Raw genomic sequence first — 28,000 nt, 5'->3', positions numbered from 1 at the left:
TGTGGCAGAAAAGCTGCTTTATGCACTACATAGCCATTATCCCCTTCCAGGCAGGAGGATGAGACAGGGGCTCAAGTGCTAGACAATTAGCTCGGATGCTCCTGGCCTAATCCTTGCTGAACACGTCAAGTCAGTGCGACGCAGAGTTATTACCTGGCTCCGCTCAAGACATGCCTGAAACTGGAGAAGTAACGCTGGCAGAGCTATTTGGCAGCCCATGCGGAGACAGTAAGGGGTCCAGAGGTCAAGATAGAAGGGCACTGGCAGAGGAGAGGGTGAGCCTGGTGACTGGAGGAGCAGCGAGTGTTGCCTGGAAGAGTGTGAAGTCCAGGCTAGTAGACCTTGCTTGCCAGGATGAAAGTATGTGGGTGAACCATGCAGTGGGGCAGGGCTGAAAAGCGATTGAAGAGCCCCAAGTCTGGGATGGCAGGGGGCAAGGCTGGTCAGGTTTGAGGTACCCTGACAGCATCATGTGGTGGGCACCGGCGCAGTGTCCCACAGAGCAGGACTGAGGCATGTAAGCAGAGCTTTGGATCCCACTGGTCACTGCCACCTTACACATGCCTGCAACCACAGGCACGTCCCCCTCAAAATCCCATTTTTAACCTTAAGCCAAGAAAAGCAACTCTTCCCATTGTCCCCCCACACCCAGGTATGGAAACTTTCCCATTTCCATGGGCTTTCTATTCAAAATAGCAATAATTTGTGGTTGTTGGGGGAGTCGTCACAGCAGATCCTCCTGGCCGTAAACTCACCCCCAGAGCTTTCTCCCTTTATTGCGCTTTTAAGGAATGACTTCAAGCTGAATCACTACTTGTAAAAGCTCATTTCAGCTGTGTTAGAAAAATGCCATTGGGACAGGAGGAAGTGACCAAATGGCATTAGAGTAAAAAGCAGGTGTGAAGCATTGACTAAACCCATCCATGCGCCTACCGACTTCAGCTACTTCTGGCAGATCCTTCTAGGCAGCAAACAACTTTCCTGGCCCTCAGTGGGTCTGAAAACTGGCTTTGCTGCGGGATGATCTCTCTGCAAACAAGGCATTAGGTTTCCCCCTGGAGGCCACTGCAGATGTAAAACCACATCAGTCAGGGTGGAACTAAAGGTAACAATGGAGAGTATTTAAAAGCCCTTCCTTAAATAGTTAGGCGACTGGTAACAGCCAACTACAGGAGCTCTATTCAGGGGACTAGAGAGGAAGCAGAGAGGGGGACACAGCAGTGGGGGGAAGGAAGGAGAGGAGGCAGGGAGGAAAAGAGAAGGAATGGGAAAGAAGTGGGTTGGGAGGAGGTTGTCAGATCACGGCTGGGAGCTGAGTGACCAGCACATGGCACCTTTTCAGACCCACTTTGCGCTAGGCGTCTTGGGTGGTTAGTTTTATTTAGCAGCCTGAACCCACTTTGCAAAGCTAGCTCCTCAAGCATGTGGAGGCAGGAGAGGAGCCAGCCTGAGGAAAGAGGCCCAGAAGATGGGCGCATCTTGCAGACACCTGATTCACATCTGGAGCCCCAAGCACTTAACTGACTGCAAACAAGGACCCCTTCCCCCACCACTCTTTCTAGGGTGAAGCACTGCAGCCATTACACACACAGCATCCAGCACTGCTGACTCCTTGGGCTGGAAAAGTCTGCTGGGTGTGCTGGGAGCCATCGGGTCCACTGTCTCAGGGATGCTGGGCTCCTGAACCACCCGTGGCTTTCAAGAGTAGTGAAGATAGTTCAGCATCTCCAGAAGACAGGGTGCTAAAGGGTCCATGCTGCAGCCGGGAGCAGCGCTCACCCAGGTTTCTCACTAGGAAAGTCCTCTCTGTTGAAAGCCCATGTCCGCACCAAAACCAAATAGCAGGTATCTCAATTTTGCATCTCATCTGCCGAGTGCAGAAGTCCTTAGCCCCATGCTGGGGAAGTAGTTAGGCACTGGCGCAAAGGAACAATGATCTCCAACACCATCCTGGCTCTCTGCACACTGACTGGTCCAGAGCACCCTCCTCCCTGAGGGAGAGCTGATGGCATCACAGCGCCATTGCTCTAGCTGCACCAGCAGTAATGCAGCCCTGTGCTGACCGTGCTAGTGAGCGCTCCTGTGTGGTGAACTTGCCTTGACTGCCCCAGCTAGGCTCCCTGCCTCATGCAATGCCATGCACCGGTGCCCCGACGATGCCAGGGAACCCTCCAGTATTGTGAGCTTCTCCCCCAGTGGTGCCCACTGCAGGCCTGTTAGACTCCTGTCAGTCGTGGCTATCAGGAGGTTTCTCTGAACTGTGGATATTTTTATTCTTCGCTTCCCTCCAGGGGATTGGGGAATACAGAAGCAGTAACTAAATTGTAGCAGCACATCTCTGCTTTGCTCTTTTGCCTGCAGGATATATCTAGCTCATCAAATTAGGAATTTGTTACATGATGCCTGTCAGAAATAAATGAGAAGAAGTGAGGGAGCAGGGGGAGCGAGAGAGAGGCGAGGCCAGGGCTGATTGGAGATAAATTTCCAATTTTTCATAAGACAGGGAACAAATGTTAACATAAAATGAGGCAGGAAAGTCCTGATGAAAGGGCCCATGGAGCAACCCACCAGGCCTCAGCAGAGGCAGGGGTCGTGAGGTGCGTTCCCCCTTCGCAGTCTCCCCTCGTCTCCGGACAGCCATGCAGATGTGCTCAGCCCCAGGCCTGCCCGAGGGTGGGCATGAGTCAAAGTGCATTCACTTGGGAAAGGGAGACACGTTCCTGGGGCTCAGATGAACTGGTGACGCATCACGGTGCCCACAAGGCATCGCACAGTCCACGCAGAGCAGAGCTCCCTGAGCTCCAAAGCTGAGCCTGGCCTGCTCACTGGCACCCCGCTCCCCGGTGAGTCATCTGACTCCAGGCTGGGCTAGGATTACTGTCGCCTCTCCATCATCTTTAGCCCATCTTTATTCTCTTAGACACGCTATTTTCCAGCCCAGTGGCCTTGCTCTGTCTCTCGTGTTTTATAGCATTGATGTCTCCATTTCTGGAGGATCATTTGGAATATTGCTGCTTATGGACAGGAGCCTAGGAAATATATGGGCAGAAGGAAAGGATGATGGATGGGACTGTCCTGGCCCGGGGCAGCAGGGGTCTGGATGGAGGAGCTGTACTCTGGAAGATCTTGAGGACTGTGATTGGAGAGCAGGAGCAGAGAGCAGGGGCTGCAGAGTGCGGCTGGGAGCAGTCTGGAGGACCGGAGATGTTGCCTGTTGGGACTGGCATGCGTTCAGTGCAGAGTGGTAAGATATTGGGGACCATAGCTGATGTGGACTGAGGTGCATCGCTGGGGGCTGCATCTGGGGGCTCAAGATGACACCGCTTGCATGTATTGTGGCTCAGTACTATGGGGAACTGGCAGGGCTAGAAGAAGAGGGGTCCTGAGATGGGGCAGTGGGAAGGTCTAGGTGGATGTGGCCTGTGCTAGGCCTGACCTTTGGCAGAGATTGATCTGCCCATGTTATGAGCCCCCGGTTCACCAGGAAGCCAAGACTCGTTTGCAAATCCACATGGTTCTTGGGCAGTCTGCTAGCGCGCACCTTCCCTCCTCCAGACAACACTTGGTCCTTGTCCATGGCACCTCGAAGAAGCACAGACAGACGCAGGATTTTTTGTACCCAACTTCCAGAGGGCAAGTTCTCAAGAAACAAAACAGGCTGACCCAAGGCCCCGCTGGGCCTGGCGCCCTCCCCCTGGCAGAAGCATTGCTGCGCTGGCTGCCTGCTCCACAGGCAGCTTGAGGGGTGCAGAGGAATGTGTTACTTTGCAAGGAAAAACCATTTTAAATAACAGCAGTGTATTAATAGAAGGGGGAAAAAAGCCATGGGCTATAGCACTGCTGCAGCTTTAAATTGTAGTGTAGGAGGATAAAAATAAAAGAGGAAGAGAGAGAGACCGGGAGGAAAAAGAATTGCCATTGTTTTACTAAGCAGATGGGAAAGTTCAGGGGATCAGAAAAAGACTATTATTATCTTGACTCGACAGAGACAAGATGGCAGAAAAATGGCCATTTTTTTTCTCTCCCCTCAGCCTCCCCGCAGCGTGGGCGACAGCGGTGGAATCCATTTCAGCAGCAGCGGAGGCAAGAGGGAGTTTCAGAGCTCCTAGGCAGGGGAATTACCTGCACACCTGGGCACAGCCGCAGACTTTGGTTTATTGTTCTTCCTTCTCTCTCGTATCCTGCAGCTTCAGACTTTTCCTTGCTCAAAGGGTGGTGGCAGGGAGCAGAAAGGCATGCGCTCGAGCCCTTGTTCAAGCCACAGCACGCGCTAGCTCTGCGCCGCTGGCTGCGACCTGCCGGGGACTGAGCGCCTTTGATGGGTCAGCGAGGGGCTGCGTGGGCTCAGCGCTGTGCAGGATGGAGCCTTGTGCCTTGTCACAGATCTCATAGCCAGAAGAGACCCCTGCCGCAAGTCCTCTTTAAATCCTCCCCTGCCATTTCAGTTCATTGCAGCATCCTACTCTCCCTCATCCTCAACTGCTGTATCTCATTGCTATATTCTGTTCTGCAGCTTTCTGCTCCAGCCCAGGGGTGGTTGCATTTCAGCGTCAAGGCAAGTTATTCTCTGGGTTAATAAGCAGCTTTGTAGCCCTTCAGGATAAAAGGCCCTAAGGAGGTGGTTTGTTGAGTGTGTGTATGCTTTATAATGCATGGCGGAGACTCTCTCTTTTCAGTTATGGGTTCAAATCCAGATCACTTCTCTTTTCAGTCTTAGGAGCTGTTCCTCCACTTTAAGGGCAGGAATATCCCCATGCCTCCAACCCGGCCCCTTTCACCAGCACTACACGCAGCTCTCTCTGTTAAGCGGCTCCTACTGGATCATGCTACAACCCTGGTGGCTCAGCTGCTTCAGTTGCTTCTCCTTTCCAGCGACTGACAGACAGACACCCGATCCCAGCCTCTCCCGGCTCAGTGGGGAACTACACAACTCTAAGTCCCATAAGAAGCTGGTAGGTGCTGTGTGGATTTACCACCTTCCCACTGCAGTACCAGCTGCCTGAGCTTCTTCGCTGCCGCGGCTGCTCCAACCTCAGCTAGGTGAGCTTCCATTTTTGGGCACTGGCTGTGACCAGGTCCCCACAGCAGCCCCTTCTGCAGTCCCAGCTGTGCGCGCTCTCCCACTGCAGTACCATTTCTCATCCCAGCAACGTGAATGGTCCTGCAGTGACGTCTGCTCCCCCGTGCTCACATTCAGTCTGCAGGTGCTGTGCGACTCCGTCCTCTCTTCTTCTTTGATTCCCCCCTTTCTCCAGCTGCACTCATCAAAATTCATACAGTTCCTCCATGGCTCACATCCTCCTCTCTTCTCTCTCCCTCATCTTCAAACACCTTTACTTGGAGGAGACCTCTGGCCCCATGTCCTGCAGCCACTTCCTAGCTCCCCAGACCTTTTGCTTTCCAGGGACTCCAGCAGGCCTCCCAGACCCTAAGCCTGAAAGGGAGATTTCTCCTTTAATCATCTCCTCATCTTGCCTTGCCATGGCACTTTTCATCCTGGATGATCTCAGAGTGCTTTTACAAATGACCCAGAGCAGCTGCTTCACCCTGCCCATGAAGCACAGGCTCTCTTGACAGCTCAAAGCAACTTCATGCATGAAGATATGGAGGATGGTGGGAGAACAACCACCCAGCTGAATACCAAGCAGGACAGAACCAGCCCGGATTAATCCTTGTCCTCACAAATCCCTTGGGACCTTCACTAACCACTAATAAGCAGGACCTCCATCTCCATGACTCCTAAGACACACACAACCCCTCTTGCCCCATAGAGATGTGTTGTGGCAGTGCTGCTTCCAAGAAGAGAGCGCTCCCTACTGAAGAACCACTTGCTGCATTAATTTATGTTGCCCTGAATGGTCCTGCATCCAAGTCCTTGGCCAAGCCAAACCCTACTAAGTTTAGCAACCAGCCCTGACCGGCTCAGCGAGGCCTGGGAAGGAGCTCTGATACTGGGGGAGGAGCCAGGGGATAAGACCCAGGTAGGCAGGATCTCAATTAAAAATTAAGAGGTGCGGTATCAGAGCTGGGGGTGCAGACCCAAACAGATTCAGGACCTGCACATGAACCAGTTGCCCCTCTCAGCCAGTGATGAGGGGACTGCCTCCACTCAGCATTCGCTCCTCAGAAAATATAGTGACTGCAAGTTTAGAAGCAGCAGCCTGAAGATGCTTGAACTGCAGGAGCAGGAAAATGACTTCCAGATACAGATGCCTCCAAGCAGGCAGCAACGCCTGGGGATGCCAGGCCAAGGATGCATGTGGGCCCTTGCAGCCTCCCCACCCAGGGCCCGCACAGACACTCACCGCTTATGTTACACCCACCCCTCCCAGGTAGGAATGCCAAAACACCTGTACCTGCCGTATGCTCGTGCAAGCATGAGTACACACATGCTTATGCCACTACACACCCATGCTTACACAACAAGAACTGGTGTGGACATGGATACCTGCATGGACACAGATGTGCTCAAGTGTGAAAATGCACCTGGGCACACACCCGAGTACACACATTTGCACGGGCACCACCACAGTTGCAGGGCTACACATATACACACCTAAATGCATACTGGTACATATTCCACCATGCATAAGGGCAAATGTACATGTGCATTCACACAAACCGTCCCCCCTCTTCCCTGCTGCACTCGCCCCCGCCTAGTCCTGACGCCCCATTCGTTGCTCACCATGCAGACTTCCAGCAAGGCCCAGGCATGATTCACAACCAGTGACTCCTTTGACAGAGCTCCCTCTTTGCCTGCTGGTTATATAAGCATGATTTGTTTGCAAATCACTTAACAAATCCTTTTCTGTGAGCATGCATGTGTGCGCATTGTATAGAACTGCTTGCGAATAAATCCCTGAGTATGTCTGCTTCCACAGAGGGTCTGGTGTGCTGGGCCTGATCAGCCACGTTGCCTAGCCTGGTTTCTGCTCCCTGACAGGCAGAACCCATGTGCATCTAGGGAAACACCCATGCCCTTGGCTCAGAAAGCACCCATTTGAGGGCATGAATGTTTGTGGAACAGGCTCAAGCCCAGTTCATATGCTTTCCAAACTGAAGCACATGGTTAGCTCAAGCCTCAGGACAAAGTGAGACCTAAAGAAGTTGTGCAAGCTCCATCCTTGGAAGGTTTAGAGCTAGGTTGGATGGATACATGGCTGGGATGGCTTAGTCAGAGATGCACTTGCTTTGGGCAGGGGCTGGGCTAGATGACCTCATGAGGTCCCTTCCAGCCTTACTTTTCTGATTCCTATGAGTTTAAGCTGCCCGGGGAAGCTGTGGAATCGCCTTCACGGGGGGGGCGGGGTTCAAGAAGAGGCTGGGTGGGTACCTGACTGAAGGTTTAGGAACAGGCATCCTGCATCCGTGGAGAGGTCGGGCCTGGATGGGCACCGATGTGCCACCCTCCAGTGCCAGGAGTCCATGCCTTGCAGAGCTTCCCTTGCTTTACACAGTCACCCCGCGTGGGGAACCAGCACTAAGCCCTAATCTCAGTTCTCCTCTTTTCCTTGCCAAGTCCCCCTCCTTCCGCTCTCACTTATGCACATGCATTTCTTTCTTCCTTTCCTTCATGCACTTCTGCCTCCCCAACCCTCCCATTTCCCCTCCCTCTGTCACAGTGCGTCCTTTCCCCACTCTCCAGCGCTCACCAGCGGCTCTGCCTGTTTCCCAGCTGTCACCACTTAACTTCGGTCCTGCTCTGCTCTCACCACCATTCGCCGCAGCCCTTCCCCTCCCCGCCGCGGCTCCCCTCTCCACACCACGTGGGCTCGGAGCAGGATCTGCACCCACGCCTCAGCGAGTCCTCCCTCCCACCCCCAGACTTGAAAGGGGGCTGGAGAGCCTCCGCGCCAAACCCCACAGCTACTGACTCCTCGCACACTTAATATTCACGACAGATAGGACATTTCATGGCGAATTGGACGCACATTCAACTGGAAATGGAAATTTTATGACTGTTCTCACTCCGAGCTGCAGATTACACCAGCTGAGAAAACATGGAAGCAAATGAACAACCTGTGAACTGTAAAGTATATTAATAATGAAACCACAGCCCGGGAAATGAAGGCTTTATTCTGTTTATATTCTGCTCCATTAATAGGAAGCACTCTAGCTAGCTCCACCCCATTAGCCAGCAATCTGCGCAGGGAAAGAGCGCCGAGATGTCAGGGGCAGGTGTGTTGAGGGAGGGATCAGGGTCTGCCCCTCCTCCATGGGCCCAGCACTGCCAAGGCAGGATTTGTGCCAGGTCAGGGGGTGGCTGAGGGGTCAGATGCAGCTGCAGACCCCTCCGTGCCAGCTCTGCCGTGGGAGCGCAAATGGGCGTCATGCAGCTTGAGAGGGCAAGGGAGCAGCAGCACCCAGGCAATGCCAGGCCCAGCGGTGAACTAGAGACAGGCTGGCCAAGATGAAAGCAGCTGAGAGTCAGCACTCAGGGCACTAATGCTTGGAGGAGGCAGCTTGTTCCCCACATCAAAGCACTAGGGCCGGGGACTCCTTCTCAGGCTCTCAGAACAGGACCTTTCTCTCCGTCTCCCTCGGAAATGGCTCAGGCTTCCTTCCCTTTGCAGCATGCTAGGACCACGATGCCGACTCCTGATCCCCAGGCATGGGAGGCTGCCCACTCAGGGCACTTGTGGCAGGGTCAGCACCCCAAGGCAAGGGATGGGACGCTCGTGCCTGCATAGTTTCCCTGATCTGTCAAGGCACGATGCATACAAACGTCTTCCAAGTGCACCAGGGTGGACACGCACGCCAGCAGCGACAGGACTCCAGACTCTGGGGGTAAGCCTGATGCTCCTCTGAGGAGCTGCCGGGTCCTGTCCCAGCTCTCCGCACAGCGCATGGACCCCCCTCTCTCTTCCTGTGCCTTCTCCCTCACTGTCAGCCCGCGATGGACCGGCCCGCAGTATAATTAGTGTTAAGATCCTGACGAACGAAACGGGGGAGCCCACGAGATGGGGTGGCAGATGGTGGGAACGGGAATGGAGCTCAGCGCCCTTCAGTGAGGGACGGCCCTGCTCAGCACGGCTCCTCGCTCCGCTTCTTCTGCCTCCTCCGGGGAAGCCCAGGGCACGTGGGGCTCCCGCTCAAGGGGGCTGGCATGCTGGAAGGAAGTCTGTTGGGTCCAAGGGCTTGCTGTGGGCTGATCCAGGCACCCTTGGGCCTAATATTTGTGCTGCCCCCCCCAAACCTCAATTGGGCTGGTGTGAGGGGCCAAAGAGAGCAAGGGGTTTATCCAAGAGTACTGGCGGAGGAAAGCCTGCAGGACGGGCTCTGGTCTTTAGCGAAAAGCTGTTTGGTAGTGAGCTGCCACATCCTGGGCCTGATTTTGACTTCAGAATCAGTCCATGGAAACCAAAGGCACAGATCGATTGATCAGGAGAGCAAGGACCTGGATCACCTCCCCTGCATGGGCTGGGGCTACACAGCACGCATGGGGGCAAATTCTCCACTGAGTCTGGGCACAGGGGTGCAGGGGCATGCATCAGAGAGGTGACGCTGGCTCTCTCAACTGCATATAAGGCAGTTGCTGCTTTCGGTGAGTCAGTGGCCTGAAGGGTACAGGACAGATGGGGCTAAAAGACCAGCCAAAGTATGACATGAACACTTCTGGTTGTACAGCTGCAGAGGAAACCTAAAAACACTGGAAGTGCAGACCAGCATAGCATCACGTGCCTGAGGCAATGGCTATCTGAACCAGAATGCTGAGTGGAGTGACCTGCCCCCCTTCATTACCGCCCGTGTTCACTCTGGAGCCTAGTGACTGCATTTCAACCCCCGGCATTGCTAACTACCCCACCATTGATCCAAAGAAGCAGTGCTTCCTGGTCTGCACCATCTCCTTTGCACTGTGTTACCATGCTGGCCTCACGAATGGGCAGGGCTCAGTGGTTGGTGGGGGGCACTTGCAGGAATACCACCCCTCCCCCTTGCCACCCACTGTACGCTGACCCCATGCTACCCAAAGTGCAAACCAATACCTCTGAAAAGGCAAAGCAGCAATTACCCCGGCAGGCTGGAAAGGCACTAAGAGACTACTCCCGTCAGCCCAGCCCTGTCTTCGGCTACGCTGCTTAACAAACGTGGGCCTCGCGTTACCCAGTGTAGCCATGCTCCACTCCCTCTGTGAGCACAGCTGCCACAGCTTTGCAAAGCACATCACAGAAACTAAAATGAGTCGAAGCAGAGTTTTCTATAGCTGAAGCGACCTGGTGTTGACAGAATGGGGACGCATTTCCACAGCTCGGAATTTTATAATAATACCTCGGGGGAGTCGCTGGCAAAGTTTGGCCAAAATGTAATTAGTTTGCACAGCTATTAGAGGCTGATAAAAGGTTTTAATTTGTGTGGAGATCTCTTGAATCTCAGATACTCCCGTCCCCTGCTCTTCCTAATGCCAGTTGAATGCAGCGCAAGCCCCGGCAAACAAGCGAGCCACAGATACAATGTGCTGCATTTACTGGGGAAATGAGGCTGCTATTCTTCAGCCACTCTAATTGCTAAAGGAGGGAAGGGAAGTCTGGGAAGCTCAAGCAGAGGGGTTTTTTGGGTTTTTTTTTTTTTTCTCTCTCTCTCTTTCGTCTGACCATGCAAAAAGAAAAAAAGAAAAATCATTTTTCTCTAACCGTCCAAGGCCTCTTTCTAGTCAGGGAACAGAAAAGAGGCAAGTGCAGGGGAAAGCTGTTCGTGGGATGAAACGCACAGTCCCTGGTAACAAAGCCTGAGCAAACGGGGCATTGTGCAGGGCAATTAGGTAGAAGAGACTGCCACCCCAGGTGGCCAAATGAAGCCCCACAGCCCCTCTACAGCTCTATCCCACTACACAGGTGTTACAAGATGGTCATGAAAATGGACCAAGTGGGGTGGGCAGAAACTACAAGCATTACTGCTTTTTGTTCCTTCCATTCAACCCCATTATACTGGATGCTGCACAAGTGTATAAAGAGCCCATCAAGAACTTTGCTGTTGCTACTGATTTTACATGGGAGGTGGCCAGGTCCTATGAAAGCAAGTAGAGGCAGCAAACTCCAAAGTCCCTGCTCCAAAAAGCTTGCAATCAAAGGACAAGGGCTTATGCTTGCAACGTCCTGCTTTCCTTCCTCGCCACAGGCAAACTGTGGTTGTACTATCATCATGGTATAGGGCGGGCAAGCTGGGCCACTGACATATGAACTAGCCATCGTGGCCTAAAAGGGGCCAGGGTTTTTCTTTGCCATCTCCACTACGCTAACTGCCTTTACTCTTCTTTCACCGAGAGCTAAGCTTCGCTGATATATTAACAACACACACACACGGGCAGTTACCATGGAAGGGCTGAAATGTGGTTGAATCCCATTCCCTTTAGCCCCCAAACAGTCCATTGTTTATATGCCCATTACCCAAATCGCCTACCCTTTGCCATGATGGCACTGAATCCAGGGCGGTTTCCTCATGGCAGCTGTGGGGAGGAAGGAAAGCAGGACACTGCAAGGCTGTGGCAGGAAATATGCAGCTCTTGTGGGAGCTGGAGCTCTGAGAGGAATAAATTGACTTATTTGTAGCTGATGGGGGACTTTTTAATGTGCACTTTAAATTCAGATATCCCCAAATACAAACAAGTCAGCTCAGCAGGTTCAGCTCAGCCATGGTGAGAATAAAAAAAAAAAAGTCCTTCCAACTTAGAAATGGCAGAGGAAATTAAAGCATATTAGCATTGCAAATATGTCAGAGCCTGTTTAACCTGGCACTGGGTGGGAAGGTGGGTTGTGAAAGGTCAGTGGGATTTGAGCCATTCCTGTTGAAGACTATGGTTCCAGATCATGCCCTTTAGAGCCGTATTCATCCCTAATGTAATGCCAGTGGCATCGCTGAGGTTACATCAAGGATGGATTTGACCTCAGGTCCTCAACACCTGATGTTGCGAGGTGCTGAGCACCTGGTTGCTCCCATTCAACCGAATCCTGCAGCAACGAAGTAAACGGTGGTTTTGCAATGGGCTGAAGGAGCTGCTGCGGTTCAGTGCCCCCTGGTTCAAACATCCACAAAGTTCACGGTGGCAGGAGCATGGCCCCCTTCCTTTAGCTGCTGCCAGCCATGCCCATTCCAGAGGAGTACGCTGCTCTGTCTGTGGGATAAAGGAGTGGGCATCTGTTGTGAGCTGCAGTGTTACTGCATCTGACAAACCAACAATGAAAGCTCATTACAAAACAAAAGAAGCGAGTGGATGAGAATCAACAGCCTCTTATGCTTATTCTTTCACTAGATGAACAGTCGTTACCTTTCAGCGATGGGTCCCTCCAGTGTAACGAGCCCCTCACTCACTGGGAATCAAGCTAGAGTAACTCCAACACCCTCACGCAGGTCTCTGACACTTGAGCTGAGGAGGTAACTCTTCATGCCCACAGCAGTACTGCCTAGCAGAGAGCAGGAGCGGGCTATTCTTGCCTCGTGGAGCAGATGTGAATGTGGCTTGGCTGAAAAAAAAAACCCCCCCCCCCCCCGGATTCTTGCTCTCTGTAGTTGCTGCTCAGATGTGTTCCCTTATTGTGCTGGAAATTAAAACACCCAGATGTAGTGCAGTTCCAAGATATCTGTGTTTCCAAATAAACGGCTGGAGCTCAAAGGCAAGCGTGCAGTGCTGCAAAAAGCTTATTGTTCAGAGCCTGGCACAGGGGGAGTCCTGACTGGCTCGGTGTGCTGGGTACTGATGCCTTGTGCATGGCGAACCGCCCCTCCTTTCCTGGCTCCTGCAACTCCGCACTCCAGACACGGGGCACAGGGGAAGCAGCACCTGGGGCAGGGGCAGGGTGGAGTAGCTGTGTGCACTGCAGAATGACAGCAAGGTGTGGCCTCCCAGGCTGTATTCAAGCCTGAGGTGGGGATGGAAAGTATGGCGGGGTTGGCAGGCCAACTCCAGTGCTTCCTCCTCAAGGGAAGTTTGTCTGATGTCCCTCTGAGTCCTCCTTTCACTAGCCTGTCCCTCTGCCTTGTTTGGCCACTTCTGATGCAGCCGGCAAGTTAGTCCAGTGTCCAGGTGCATTGGTATTCTGTCTGCAACCGGCTCACTCTTTGTGTTGTGCAAGCCCTGCTTCGTGGCCCCACGGTCCTCCGTTCCTCTTCCCTCTCTTCGTGCTCTGAGTCACGCAGCCCTGCCCTCCACCGCAAGCTACAGGCTCCCCTCGCACAACAGGAGGCCTGTGCCAATGGTTTCAGCAGTGAGCAGAGAGCTGGGAGCTCTGATGAGGGTTTCCATTGCTGCAGCAGGGTGCTGTGGGTCACATTCGTTCTTCCCAAGAAAGCAATGCTTGTGCAAGCACCCAAGCCACCAACAACCACAGCCCCTGCCCTTGCCCACCGCTGTGACCAGACCCCTCTGAAGTGTCTGGTTTTCCGTCCCAATATCCTCAATGGGCCAAGCCCTGCATAGGCCGACCGGCCCCCCTTCCCTCTCTTATCTCCTATGGGCTATGATCAGGTTGAATGGTGCCCCAAGAAGGCCTGGAGGCCAAGTGATGCAGCATTTTTGGGGAAAACCCGCTGGCTCTGGGGTTCCCTCCTGCCTCGCCTCTTGCAGTTCAGATCCTCTGTCAAAAGAGGCAGTGGCAAAAGGGTGCAAGAAGTTCTCCCCATGCCCTCAACCTCCCCCTCTGAGGGTGGAGCAGAGAAGAGCATCCCAACTTGGATGCCACTGACACACTTCCCTTACTGCGTTTGCAGCTTGTGGCCCATGCGGCTGAGCGTGGTACACACATGAAGCCATCCTTCTCAGAGATGTCTGAGGGCTGAGGAAGAGAGCACCAACACCCCTCGACTACAAGCTATGATAGACAGACACAGATAATACTAGGCGTATCAGAAAAACAGGGCTGGAGGAGACCTCCAGAGGTCATCTAGTTCACCCCCCCCTGCTCAAGGCAAGATCATCCTGGCACAAGCATCCCAGGTGTACCACACAGACAGATGGACATACTCTAGACAGACACTCCTCATTCATGTCTCTTAGAAGTGAAGGCTTTAATGTCATGCCCCCACTCTGGAGGGCTTTGCCCGGGGCCCTGTTCAGCACCCAGCACTGCTTGCAGGCTGCACGCAGCTCTCTGCCCATCCTCCCTCCTCTAGCATGTGCTATTGCTTTTCACTTGGGCTCATGTTGCCTTTGGCTTGCACCAATGGCCTCAGCAGTGAGCAGAGCTGGGAGCTCTGATGAGGGGCTCCGTGGCTGCGGCAGGGCACGGGAGCTGCCGCCGACATCGCTGGCAGCCCTCTTCTCCGCTCGCTGGGGAGGAGGCCATGTCAGAAGTGACCCTCTTCGCAAAGCATCACTCCAGCCCACGCTGATTAAGTGCACATCAAAACCAGTGGCAGATTTACAGGTTAACAATGATTTAGTGGAGTGCACTGCCGCCAAATTAATGCCGGCTATAATGTAGTTTACCTCATTAAACAATGCACACCAAGATCCTGTCTGCTGTAAAACAATTGGTCTCTGAAGCCTAGTGTTCATCTTCCAGGGTTGCTGGGAGATAATAAATGGGTAATATTCCGGTGATAATGGTAATGGAGTCACGGCTCAGAGCTAATATTATGGCAAAGCAGTAATTATTTCAACAGTAAACAAGGGGACGGTTGAGCTGCCGACAGGACTGGAGCCTGTTGAAATGCTTCAGTTAATTTAGCTGGATCCCAGGCTGGGGAGTGCCTCTTAGGAGACGAGGAAGTTCTCAGCCAGTGACAGAGCTGAGACCTCCCCTTTACTCGTCAGCCTGGCCAATGCCCTGCTCGTACCCCAAAATGTACGTTGGTGGGAGGTGCTTTTCAATGAGAAGGGAAGCTCACAGTAAGTGTCCCCACCTCCTCTTCCTCAGGCAAGTGCACAACCAGGCTTAGGACAAAGAAGTGCGGGGACACGAGAGGAGTCAAAGGGCACTGGGGAGGCACTGAGGCACCCAGCAGAGACCCTTGGGAAGCACCCACCACAACGTAGGGGTCCAAAGGTACCCGCCTGGCAGCCAGGGGCAGGTCTCTGATGCACAACACTGACCCCAGCCTAGCTGGTTCACATCCCCGTTATCTCAGCCCTCCCTAGCAGCCCCAATACCTCCTCCCTGGCCCTATCAACAGTCACCAGACCCCATCTCCTCCCAGCCTTCTTCCTCTGCTGTGTGCTTGCGCCCCTCCTTTCTGCAAATGTGGCTACCATGGAGCCCAACAGCTGTAGCAGCCTGTCTGGTAGGTACTTCAGGGTGAGTGCGGCTCAAAAGCACATGCAGACTGTCCATTCAGGTGAGGGGCTTGGGCCTGTATCACATTTACACTAGGATAATCAGACTTTACAGCAGCACAAAGAAGGAGCAGATGTATGATGTGCAGTCCTACAATGGTGCAATTCAAAGCTGATGTAAAAGTTACCCCAGGAAAGATCAGGCATAAAACACTTGTGAGGTGCAGGTGTCATGCATCCACTTCCATCCTGGGAGAGCCATTTGCGCAATGCAAAGAGACTACTGCTTGCTTGCCACCCTATGTTGAGGTACTGTAATATTACCTACAGGGTGCAGCTACCCCAGAATAATTGCTGTTGCCTTGCTCTGGACCCTGGGGTAATTTATACCAGCATATCAAACTGATGTTAGCTATGCCAGCGTAAATGTGGTATTTGTCTAGGTCCCATCTGTGGGACCCACGAGCTTCTTTGCAACTTGAACATGAACAAGAAAGAGGCCCTGGAATAGTGTGTGCGTGCGTGTGCATGAGTGCATGTGTATGTGCTGGCTTCCTCCAAATCAATCCAAACCTGAAGTGGGAAATGGGAGATGCAGCAGAAAAAGAATGAAGAAAACAGTCTGCAAAAACCTGTCCAAATCCTCACTCTTCACCAGATGTTTCCCTGTTACAATTTCCACAAGGGAACAGCTCCAGGGCCTGCGGGTGGTTGACATAAATCAACTCAGTTAATTGAAACGGGTTTCTGAAGGGAACCATCCGAAGAAACTCAGAGCTCGGCACCAGGAGGAAGGGAGACCCGCAGCAGGCAAGGCGGAGATGTCCCGTCTGAGGCTGCTCTGCTGCTGGCAGGGCTTTGGGAGGACGCGGAGTCCAGACACCTGCTATGGAACGTGCTGCAGTGCCCCTCCGTCTTGACAGTGCCAGAGATACCGAGCCAAATCTCAAAGACTTCATTCAGGCACCATGCCCACTGACTTCACTGGAAACTTTGCCTGAGTGAGAACTTCAGGAGGGCGGTGCTGGAGACAATAAGCCCCTCTGAAAGTACTACCTGCACTCACCCATCAGTGTGCAGGTCCCATCAAGGTTGGACTGCAAGGTGGGAGGCAAGGTATAGCTTCATTGTTATAGATCCAAGTGGAACAGGGCAGCCTGTGCCTTTAAGGGCTATGTGGCTTGGGACCAGCTGGCCGTGCTCAACAATTGGCTGGAAAGGGGGCAGATGCTTGGTACCAGGGGCTGAGAGCTCAGCTAAGGGTGGCAGCCAGCTTCTGGACTTGTCCTAGGGCAAAGCAGGTGCTGAATACAAGGCCCCCAAAGCCTGCGTTGGACAAGAGAATAGCATCTGCCTTGTGTTACCTTGCCTGGAAATGAAAAGGATGTTGGCGTTTGCCCTCCCAGACCTGGGGTGGGGACCCAAGAGCCTTTGCTCAGTTGGCATACACTGCTGAGCCTCCCAGTGCCAGGCCCTACCTCCTTGTGGGCAGCAGATTCCCCCAGAAGTAGCACAGGTGCAAGCCCCGAACTCCCACGCTGGTCCCTCCAACAGAGAAACCCCTGCATTTGTAGTGGGGCCGCAAGCTAACAGCCCGAGAACGATTCTTTACAGATATCATGAAGTGCTCTGGGGTGAAAGCTGCTGTCACGTGCGATTTTCTCATGAGTACTAGAAAACCAGCTCCGCCTTCCATTTCTTATTTGTATCAAGGCAGGGTTTAGTTTGGAGGCCCAGCTAGGATCAGTGCCCCACTATACTAGGTGCAGTACAAACCGTCAAACACACAGTCTGGGCCCCAGATATCTAAAGAGATGAGATGGAGAAAAGCACAAATCCTATTTCCCACTTTACAAAGAGAGGCTGAAGTGCTGGGGGAGGGGGGTAGGATTTGCTTCAAGTCACAGAACAAATTTATGACCGAGGCAGGAGTTGAACCAAAGGATCCTAAAAAGAAAAGAATGTCCTTAAGAAAAAAGATAAGCCCAGGCTCCAGTTACACAAGCGGCAGGAGGGGAACATGACCCATTCCAGTGTTCCCAGTGCAAGAGTCTAATTGTGCAACCTGCACACTTCCTGTGTGTCCCCTGACACAGGCTCCCTCCCCAGCCGCTGGAGCGCTCCCCTCTGCACCTGGCTTGTCTCTGTTTGCTCAGAGGGAGGCCTAAAATTGCTTGAAGTGGAGTATCTGGCAGGGCTGAATGCACAACACACTCACGAGGCGAGGCGGGGCTAGAGAGACAACAACACAACAGGACATTTCTCGTTCTCTTTGTACGGGTGTGTTATCAGGAGCAGAGCCACCGCTGCGAGCCTCCTGGCCGACACGCTGGCATATGCTGCATCCAGCGACTTTGCCGGCAGACTATCACGTATACGAATGTGTGTCAGGGAGTGGAGGGATGGTGCGCTGGAAAGGACTTTGCTCCAAGTAGCAGCTGGAGCGAGCCAGGGAACCCCAGCCGTCAGGTCAGCATCACGGCCAGTTCCACCCTGGGAGCACGACCCCACGCAATCCCAGCCTCTCCAACAGACAGCTTCCTGTTGGGCTCACAAAGCGAGTAGCCCGCACCGCTGCACCCCCAGCTCATCCAATCTGCAACAGCCCGCCTTGGTTTTTTGCCTGCCAAGAGTCACGGAGGATCCATGGGGCTCAGACGCCCTGGGCCCCATCCCTTGCTGCCGCTGCAACATGTAACACACGTGTGACAGCTGGTCCTGTGAGGCCTCTGTCATCATGGACCAAAATCTCTGCTACTTGAAGTGCTTATGTAGCTGCAATGACCATGGTGTCCAACCACCTTTCAGTCTTAAGACCCAAAGAACCTTGTCTCTCAGTCTTAAATGCATTTACCTTAGCCTCGGCCCCAAGGTAAGGCATGCTATCGTCCCTAGTACAGGTAGGGAGTGAGACCCCGGAAGTCTAAGGTGGAAAAGCGTCCCTGCCACACTAGGCATGTCGCCTGCTTCCACTCTCACGCTCCAAACTATGGGACACGCCAATGAGGATTTGCAGGGCTGCTCTCAAGCAAGCTGGAGACTGAAGTCTTGAGAGCAGCCCCAGAGGGATGCCCTACAGCGTGGGGGATGTGGGCATGCTAGGAAATGTCCAGGCTGAAGCACGAGGCAGCTGTGGTGTGGACATGTGCTGAATGACTTGTCCGAGGCCACCCCTGGAGTCTGCAGTGAAGTTGGGATCTGGACTTGCATCTCCCCACCACCTGGATTAGCACCCAACTACCTGCTTATCCTCCTTCTCTCTTGTGACCCGCTGGGGTGTGGGGTGTGGCCCAAATCAAATGGCAGCCTGGCTCATTCACTATATTCACCACTCACCAGGGGACAACCAGCTAAGCACACTCAGTTCAAGGGCCATCAAATCCAATGTGGAGTCTCCATTGAGCAAAGACTTCACATGGTGGCTTCTTACTAAGGTCTGCAGCAACAAAAGCAATGCCAATTTGTCTTCTCGGCACATCGTCCCCATCCTAGCCTTCACTCTGGAGCCCGAGGACCTGGAGAGGCTGGGTCTTCTCCTTGCAATGTCATCAAATGTCAATCTACTCACCGGTCCCCAGCAAATGTCTCACACTTAAAAAGAGTCCAAGTGAGTCCAGTCTGGTTTCTATAGTATAGGATGGGTGTCCCGTTTGACTAGGAATGCCACCTCTCTCTATCCAAGTGACAGGTCCAGCCCCTTCCGTGGATCCCATCTCCCAACAGCTTGTATGGCTGTAGTCTTGATCAGCCAAGAGTTTCCAGCATTTGTCCACCGAGAGGGAAACAGTAAGATGACAACATGACACTATGGTCACCATGACAACATTGGAGACTTACCTCCCCCCACAGAGGTCGGTAACCATGGAAACACTTGAGTGACCATAACCAGGGAAGAACTCTTAAGCTGTTTTTTGTTTACAGTCTGCATTGACCCTGCAAGGCCAGAAAACCTAGGGATTGTGATAAGTCTTGGAAGGAAGGAAAATACATAATGTCGCTCATGTACTACCAGGCACAGCCACTCATGACAAAATAGATGCACGTGCACACTCAGCCATGCACACAGATATGTGCAAATGAATGCACCTCCTGCACACTCACGTGCATGAATGTGCAGAAACACACATGGGGAGCTCATGCAATTAAAGAAGACGGGCTAAAACCATGCCAGTAAAAGTAATGAAGTAATCCAGTAATCACCATCTCTAAGGCCACATAATCCCACAAAGGTTGGAAAAACTGGAACTTTCAAAATGGGGCACCGAGGTGGGACCTTTGGATTTCCCTGGGATCCAGGCTCTGTCCCTTCGGGGAGCTCTGGGCCAGTTGCAAAGTTTGGCGGGGCAGGGACTGGAACTGCTGGATTTTTCCATTCCAGGCAGAAACCAAGTGAATTCTTTGCCACGCAACAAGAGCTTCACACATCTCCAGACATTAGCAGGTTTCAAGCTTGCCAGTGAACTCAGCTAATTTAAAACATCTCTGAAATGCCACGGCTCAGCTCTCTGGCACGCTGACACAAGGCTTGTTTTGTCTCTTTTTGGGGTGTGGATGGCTCCTCTGGAAAGATGCTTCCACCTCCCACACAGGACATTACTCTTGACCTTTATCATCTCTTTCTTTCTCCTCCTGCCCCCTTATTTCTCTCGGTTGCCATTCGAACAGGGCTCTGATGCCATGGCTTAGGTCACCGCAGACTGGAAGAGCCAAGGTACTGGAGTCAGCCCATGAGACGCCTAGGGCTTGGCCTCTTGACACCTTTTCCTTGAACAGGATTCTTCAGTCATGGCACCTGCCAACTCTGATATAATCCAAGGTGCCAATGAGAGCCCCTAGGCCCAGTGTGATGGCAAGGGGACACTCAGCAGGATTCATGCAGAAGGTGTAGGAGTCACAATAACACAGGGTTTTCTCCACAGATGAGCCTGCAATAGCACTGGTCCTACTTCCTACTGCTCTTGAATGTCTGCATACACCAGGGGCCTCTCTACACATTGAGGCATAGGTGCAAAGGGATCAAATGTGAGATCCACACAACTACACCTCCTGCTAGGCCACATGTGCATGGCAAGAGGTGCGATTGTAGGACCATCGTGCCTTATTGCCAGGGCAGGGGGAGCCTGGGATCGCATCCCAGCACCCCCTGCAATGGCTCCTGTGCCTATGAGCCCCACAGCTGATGGGGCTCCCAGCAGCGGGGGATGCTGCCACCACTGTGAACCTTGTCAGCTGCGGGGCTGGCAGCGGGCAATGCACCCCGGTGCCTGGCAGCCCCTCAGTGGGGCTGGGAGCACCTTGGTTGGTGGGGCTCCCAGCCACAGGGCAGCACTTGGCCACATGTTCAACTGATGGCATGATTAGAACAAGCTATCAAGTTATTACACCCTTTTGGGGGAATAACTTACTGCTTGTTTTCTCACACCATTACTTGGCTGGGTCACAACTTAAGGTGTGGTTAACAGGTTAATCACGCCGTAAGTGTAATGTGTAGAGGGGGCCCCGGGGACCTGCTGCTCCCTGTTCTCCTTCATCCACCAAGAGGGCAATATTTACTCTCCCAGCCTTATTTAGGGTCCCTGGCTGCAAGAGCCTGAAGAGGGGTAGAAAAAAAAATGTGAGTGGTAGCAATGATAATAGGAGGGGTTGCTGCCGGGCAGGAGGTTACAGTGGCAAAGATGCACGGGGAAGGATACAATGGGGCGGGGGGCGGGGGTGCATGTCAGGAAGGATTGTGCATATGCATTGTGCAATATGGTATGGCTCAGAGGTCCCATAGCAGAGGGAAGGGGACCCCAAGATGATATGAGCACAGGATGCTGGAGGTCAGGACTGAGGCATACTGGGGAGATGGTAAGGAAGAGTAGAGAGGTGGAGGTAGAGAGGAGGCATGTATGGGAACAGCATGAGAGCTTGGCTGGACTGGATAAAGCTCTCCTCCAAAGTCACTTGCAGCAACAATCCCATTTTAGCTCGCAGTGAGAGGAACTTGGAAAGAGATGAATGGAGATGTGCGGAGGAGTGGCCGGCCTGCCCTGCAAGCAGTCTGGGGATGGCAGAGGAGATCACCCAGCAGCCCCTGTGCTTCGGTGACAGGGACGGCGTCAAGAGGAAACCCACCTACTTTGGCTGTCATCAGAAGAATGAAATGGTGAGAACAGCTTCTCCCCTCTCCCTGCCACAGGCAGTAACTCCTTCCGCTTTAAAACCGAAGGCTTTAAAGCCTGGGAAGCGGGTTATGGAGCTGTAGGAATACGGATACGATTGTAGAGATGAGTGATGTGCATTCAGTGGGGTTTATGAGTGCCATGCTGCTGCATATATATCATGCTAGACTAGAGCAATGCAGGCAGCTAGAAATCAGGTACCAAGTCTCCTCGGTAGTTGCAGAAGCTGGGGGCAGGCGGGAAGGAGCCTGGACAAAGATGAGTCACTGGGCTCTCAGGCTGTTTCCAGAATAAATGTATTTAATAACAGGAAGGTACAGTACCAGCAAGGATCTCTAAGCACTTTCCCAAAGGGGGTTAATGCTGTTATTGTCTCTATTCTGCAGGCAGAGGGCTGGATACTTTGTTCCTTAAGCTGACTTTATGAGACTCAGGGTGGCCTTATTTGATCCAGAAAATGCCAGTGGAAAATTCTCATTGCAAGGGTTAACTCTTGCTGGAGCAATTTATAGAGTGAACAAGCCTGCACTACCCCTGGCATAAAGGAGGGTCACCGAAGGGCCTCACCCCAAGTAAAGAAGCTTATCAGCAGCTTAGCTGGACCCATTCCTCACGGCCCCCTCTCTCCACTCCATCCAGCGGCAGTCGAGAGCCAGGGGACTTAGGCCCAGAAGAGAGAAACGGCTCACGATGCATGGACGGGAACCCAAGAGTCCTGGCTGAGCCTCGTCCCTGCCCCATGGGACCGCCTTGCCCTGCCCAGTACCTGACACATTGGAGGATGGACAGACAAACATGTCATGCCTGGTGACAAGGCCAGGGATGGGTGGCATGAAGGGATGTGGGCAAGGTTCAGAGCTGCCCTGGTGATCTCTAAGCTTGGTGCTTGAGTCAGGGAGGAGCCAGGCTCCCGAAGATTTGGGGCAATGATTAGTCTATTTGGGTTTTGAAAGCATGATCTGTAATCGGGACCAGGAACCAGGTAAAAGCTGCTGTTGTGAACTACCCAACTCTACAGGTAATTTCTGATTAGCTCACTCCTCTCCCCCAGTGCATCCTCAGTTTCCATAGCAGCTAAGACCTGAGTAAAATGGAAACATCTGGTTCAAGCGCAGGTAAAGCTCCCCTGAGGAAAGAAATCTGCTGGATGGCAGGAAACACAGAAAACAGCCCCTCTGCAAGAAAGTAGCCTCTGAGCCCATGGGGCGGGGGGTGGACGGGGGGGAAGGCAGGCATGATGGAGAGAGTATGGGGAGAAATAAAGGACTGGCAACAAAGAGGCAGGCATGGGGAAAAGAGAGGGAGAGAGGAAGTGGGGAAAGGAAGGATGGGAGGATCAAGAAGAAAAGAAGCAAGAGAGGAACGGTGCAAACGGCCCGGTGCAGAGACACCCTCCCCTAACTGCTGCTTCACTGTGGCCAATGCGCTGGCAGTAAACTCCATCCGGTCCCACTTCAGGCTCAGTTATGGTGGGAAGCACACAGAGACCCACACGGCGAGACATGCCATGCATGCTCACCCACCCAGGAGACGATGCATGCACGAAGGGCCAGGGCTGAGAGACCTGTTTCAGAAGACTCACCTCTTAAACCGTGTGGAAAGGGACAGATCAAAACAGTGGCCTTCCTGCTTACAGCCCTCCTGCTCCTTGCAGACCACTGACTTGGCCCAGCAGGACAAAGCACAAGGGCAGCTGGGATCTGCAGAGATGCAGTCGTTGGCAGGGTCTGGACACACGGAAAGCTGGCACTGGAAGCAGCACCTAGCACTGCTTGAGCTTTGCTCGCTGCCTGAAGTATGTGGGGCTACCAAGGAGGCAGTCTTCTAGGACAAGGTGCGTCCTCAAGTTGGGTTATGGCAAAGCAGATGGGGAAGATTTCCAGGACATTAACATGGGCTAATAAATGCATTTTTGAGATTCACTGATGAAGCACAATTTTGTAAGCAGAAATTATATAGGATCACTGAGAGCCAGCCCTTGTCCTGCACTAGTATTCAGTAGGCTGGTACTTTGCCAAGGTCACTATGCTTGAGTTACCACCTTAGTGTCTTTGACCAGGACTTCTTGATTCAAAAAGACTCAGGAAATGCCAGTGAGGACAAAACTCCCAACAAGATTAAACAGACTGACTGGGCAAGGTCTAAAAGGTGCTCACCTATCCCTGTGATTTGTACATGAGGGAATTCATGCTCCAGCAATCAAGCTCTCACAATTACACTCATGTTTTGTTTACTAATTAATGAGAAGTGACAATTAATGCAGCTTACTTAGTGGATTTTGTTCCTCTCTGCAATGCTATTTCTGATTCCTCTTTGCAGTGAAATGAAAAAATGTAGCAACGCTTTGAAAATCGCAGTTTTTGCAAAGGCACTTTGAAAATCCTGCAACACTGAGCGCTTTGCCCTCATACACATGCATGCTCCTGAAGAGCTCTGGAGATCACATTGGTCTCTTCAGAGCATTCAACCCATGGTCATGACATAAAACCAGACCTGGCTCTTACCACATGGCTCCTCATAAACAAAGCTGTGTGCTTAGCTGGCACTGCTCTCTTCAATGCAGAGCATAAGCCAGTTCATGCATTGGGATCCCTTCACCGGGTGGGGAAGGATGAGCTGTTCTCCCAAGGCATGGCCAGGTCACAAGTCCACACTCCAGCTGGGATCACTCCCGGCTGCCTGCACCATGCCCTCCTTTGGGCTGAAGACCCTGCCCCACAGGAGGCCTCCTGTCACCCCCCAGCAGAAATGTCCCCTCCCTGCAATGCACTGGAGAGCCCGAGGATGTCTTACCTTTGGGCGAGATGTGTCTCCAAGTAATTGTGGGTTCTGGTCTGCCTGTGGCCATGCAGTTGAGACTGACATTGCCACCCTCGTTGATGGAGATATCAGAGGAGATCTCAGTGATTTGGGGGGACACTGTAACAACAACAACAAAAAAGAAAAAAGCAGGAAGTAAGAAGGAGATCCTGACTGGTTCACGCTCATTCTTCGGGCATGGCTGTGGGCTGGTGGTTTCTCCTCCTCTCCCAGAACTTCATACTAAGTGACAGTCCACCAGACATGGTGGCAAAGTACCTGGGGAGAATGGGGGGTCTGAGGTGAGATGAAGCAGGAGGAAAAATGGGGTTCAAACACATCAAAGGAGCTTTGTTCTGCTCATGCACCAGGAGTCATTAGTTTCTGATCTGCATGGCTCTTCTTCGCTGCCCTGTGCCTGGATTATCTCCATCTTTCCTGCCATGCTTTGACTCCTTCTTGCAAACAGATGTCTATGTGGCCTCCCCAAAGCGTCTCTGCATTAAAACCAGTGGCAGCAGGTTGTCTAAAGAAAACGAGCCTCCCTCCCAGCAGTCCACGTGTCCGAGTCTGCGGAGCAGTGGCTGGAGGGGTGTGGAGAGGCTGGACTCCTTGCTCCCAGCCCTTTATAGATAGGCAGGCCAGCCCTTTGTCTTGCAGATGACCATGGAGCCCTGCGAAAAAGCTGAGGGCAGGTGAGTAGAGCCTAACAGCTACTTGTGAGAGCCTCTACTGTATGAGAGGTGAAGCCAGGGGCAAGAGTCACCAATGGGACTGCAGCCACCCTCCACCACTGTCCAGGAGGCAGGAAGCAGGGGAGAAGAGGGCCAGGTATTTGAGCACTGTATCCAAGGAAAAGGTGGGTGCAACATGTCCAGGGGAAGAGGATGGAATCGATGGCAACAAAGAAGGACGAGTAAGGGGAGAGGTGGAGGAGCAGGACAGACATTACTGAAGAGCAAAGGAGTCGAGTCTCACTTGGGGATGTGATGTGGGAAGGGAGATAGTCTGCACAACCTCAAATGGGACAGGAAGTCTCGGCAAGACAAACTAATAAAAAGCCCTGTGCACCTTAACAGAAAATTATCACCTTTCTATTGTAAACATTTTCGGGACCTTCTGATAGCATTTAATAGAAAATTGACCCTGGAACTCTGTAGGATCGTTTTAAACCAGTAACGTCTAGAAAGCACCTTGTTCTGTAGTAAGTTCAGTAGGTTTCCTATGCATCTTTATAGAGCTCTATATATTTCTTTCTTATTATTGTATTTTCTATATGGCTTTTTCAGCACTGGAAACCTGGAGTCAGATCAGAATCGTAGAAAGTTTGGGTTGGAAGAGACCTCAGGAGGTCGCATCTAGTCCAACCCCCGGCTCAAAGCCCCAACTAGATCATCCCAGACAAGGCTTTGTCTGGCGGGTCTTAAAAACCTGCAAGGATGGAGCTTCCACCACCTCTTGGGGTAACCTGCTCCAGTGTTTTACTACCCTCCTCGTGAGAAAATTCTTCCTAATACCTAACCTCAACTTCCCTCGTTCCAACTTGAGACGGTTGCTCCTTGTTCTTTCATCTACCGCCATGGAGAACAGTCCAGCCCCATCCTCTTTCAAACCCCTCTTCAGGTAGTTGAAGGCTGCTATTAAATCCCCTCTCAGCCTCCTCTTCTCTAGACTAAATAAGCTCATACCTTCAGCTTGTACACACCAGCAGAGGTCTATCAGCTTCATTGGAGCTAAATTTATCAACGGCCAGTTGAGAATCTGGCCGGCTGCACTCGCTTTGTGTAAGGAAGGGAGCTCTGCCATTACCATTCTTGGCTTTCACCCTTGCCACAACTTGGAGTAAAGCACCCCTTTGCTTCCCTGCCAGCTCTCTGCATTCACACCTGTGGGGAATAGCTGACACACGCACAGCCCTTTCCAGGGGCCTGGCTGAGTCCAGAACGACTGCAGTGGCCTTGCACACAGTGCCGCCGCTGTACAGGTAAGTAATTTATTGATCTGTAAAGTGTTCCAAGACGCTCTGGAAGGGATTATGTCATGGCAGCGCCAGGCAATAAAATAAAAAATGATGGATTTTTGTGAACGCGAGGGTGATTTAGGGTTTGTAGCTGGAAGTGTAGTTAAAGTACATTTTAAGTGGAAATCAAGGTGGGTAATGAATTACTCTCTGTTTTGAAGGGCTTCTGGGAGTTCATTTTTCCTGCTTTGGACACAACAGCTAATCTGCTAATCATGCATCAGACAACAACAGCAGATCACAAGCAAGCTAAACAGAAGGGGTTCTGGGGCAGTGCCACGTAGAGCATGGAGATGATGCTGAATGAAATATGCACAGATTTAAGTGAGTTATCTTACTTGCTGCCCAAAACCTAGTCTGCCCGCATCACTGATTCTCAACCTTGTGGGGATTCGTGGCACCCCTCACTGGACTCGAGGCACCCCTACATAACTTGTCAGTTGAGTGGCACCTAATTTCAAGGACAAAATCGTATATTCCAGTGCCTACCTCCTTGCAGATGGGCCAAGCAGTGGTGATGGAGGAGTGGCCAGGAAAGGACAATCCTGAGCCTGTGTTTATCTGCTTATCTCCTCATATCCTGTGGCACCCTTCAAAGGACTTGGCTGCACACTGCATCACCCTGGTTGAGAATCACTCGACTAGGTGGTGGGTACCCCTTTGAACCAATACCCCAGCAGGGAGCAAAGAGATGCTATGCTACCAGAAGTGCTGCCTTCTGGAGCAGATGCACTTGCATGTATTATTAGCTCTGTTACAGTTGCAGCAATAAACCCCTATAGACATTGGAGTCATGTGCTAGGAGAGATATATACACACAGTAAGAAGCAGCTTTACCCTGAGGACCTTATAGCCTCCACAAGCAAAAGAGACAAGGAAAGCATGGCTAACCACATTTTAGAAGTGGGGGATGGGGGCAGAGAGGTCAAGTGACACACCTAAGGTCACACACGAAGAAGCAGCAACTGAACCCAATTATAAGTCCCTGCTTTAACTAGTAGATCAGCCTGCCTCCACTGCAAGTCTGGAGCATTCGAGTGGAGCCCTCTGTAACTTTAACACCACTGAATCAACTTCCCTCGCACACGACTGGTTTCGCCTAGCTCACTGTGACTTAAAACCCAGCTCCTGTCTGCAGACAGCAGAACATAACTTAGTGCATCTGCATTTGCGTGACGAAACCCAGCAGATAATACCAAAGTCTGTACTGAATGAACTGCCCGAGCTAAAGATTGGCCACATTTTAAATTTAAAGCATGATCACAAGGGGGCAGAGTTAAGGGTAAAGCTTCCAACTCTGCTTTTCATAGCTTACAAACACGTATGTTCGCTGTGTATTAATGCTAGGATTTGCTTTGAGGCTTTAGGCCTTTTCTTTTTTTTTTCCTCCTTAGTCCAGCATAGGATAATTTGCAATCAGATTTTTAAGCACTTGATCTTTGCTTGAAAAGTGCTTTGCAATGTAAGCCATGATCTTTCGTTACTTCTACACCACCTGGCAATGGGCCCCTCCTCTCAGCTGCCCACATGGTCCGTGGGACAAGACATAATGTCTCTCTGGGCTGGGCTAAGAAGTTGGCTCGGATCAGTGTCAGATGGCAGTAGGCAAAGGTGACATAGCCATAGTGGGGAAGTAAATGAGAGTGACAGCAGGAGAGAAGTCTTTAGTTACCCTTTAAATTAAATGTGCACTGTTCGGATTTAACACGACAGTTATTGTATGCTAATTAAATGCTTGAATAATTAATTAAATGAATTATTTAAAATGCCTTTCTTGAGACGTAACAGGTATATTATAAGATTTTACTACAC

The 28,000-nt window shown here is 52.1% G+C and overlaps 1 protein-coding gene across 7 annotated transcripts in view; it reads right to left on the bottom strand.

The window, feature by feature from the left end:
* NTM (neurotrimin) overlaps positions 1-28,000 on the bottom strand; it is a 624,942-nt gene that overhangs the window by 57,313 nt on the left and 539,629 nt on the right. For all 7 annotated transcript variants that reach the window (XM_019547015.1, XM_019547016.1, XM_019547017.1 and 4 more), the window contains exon 4: positions 24,163-24,288. In XM_019547015.1, coding sequence (XP_019402560.1) covers positions 24,163-24,288 — 126 coding nt within the window. The remainder of the gene's footprint in view (positions 1-24,162; positions 24,289-28,000) is intronic.

Source organism: Crocodylus porosus, unplaced genomic scaffold, assembly GCF_001723895.1.
Source record: "Crocodylus porosus isolate Cpor-Errol unplaced genomic scaffold, CroPor_comp1, whole genome shotgun sequence".
In the NCBI taxonomy this organism is placed as follows: domain Eukaryota; kingdom Metazoa; phylum Chordata; order Crocodylia; family Crocodylidae; genus Crocodylus; species Crocodylus porosus.
The sequence above is the reverse complement of the archived record's forward strand: the minus strand, read 5'-3'. Positions and strand labels throughout refer to the sequence as shown.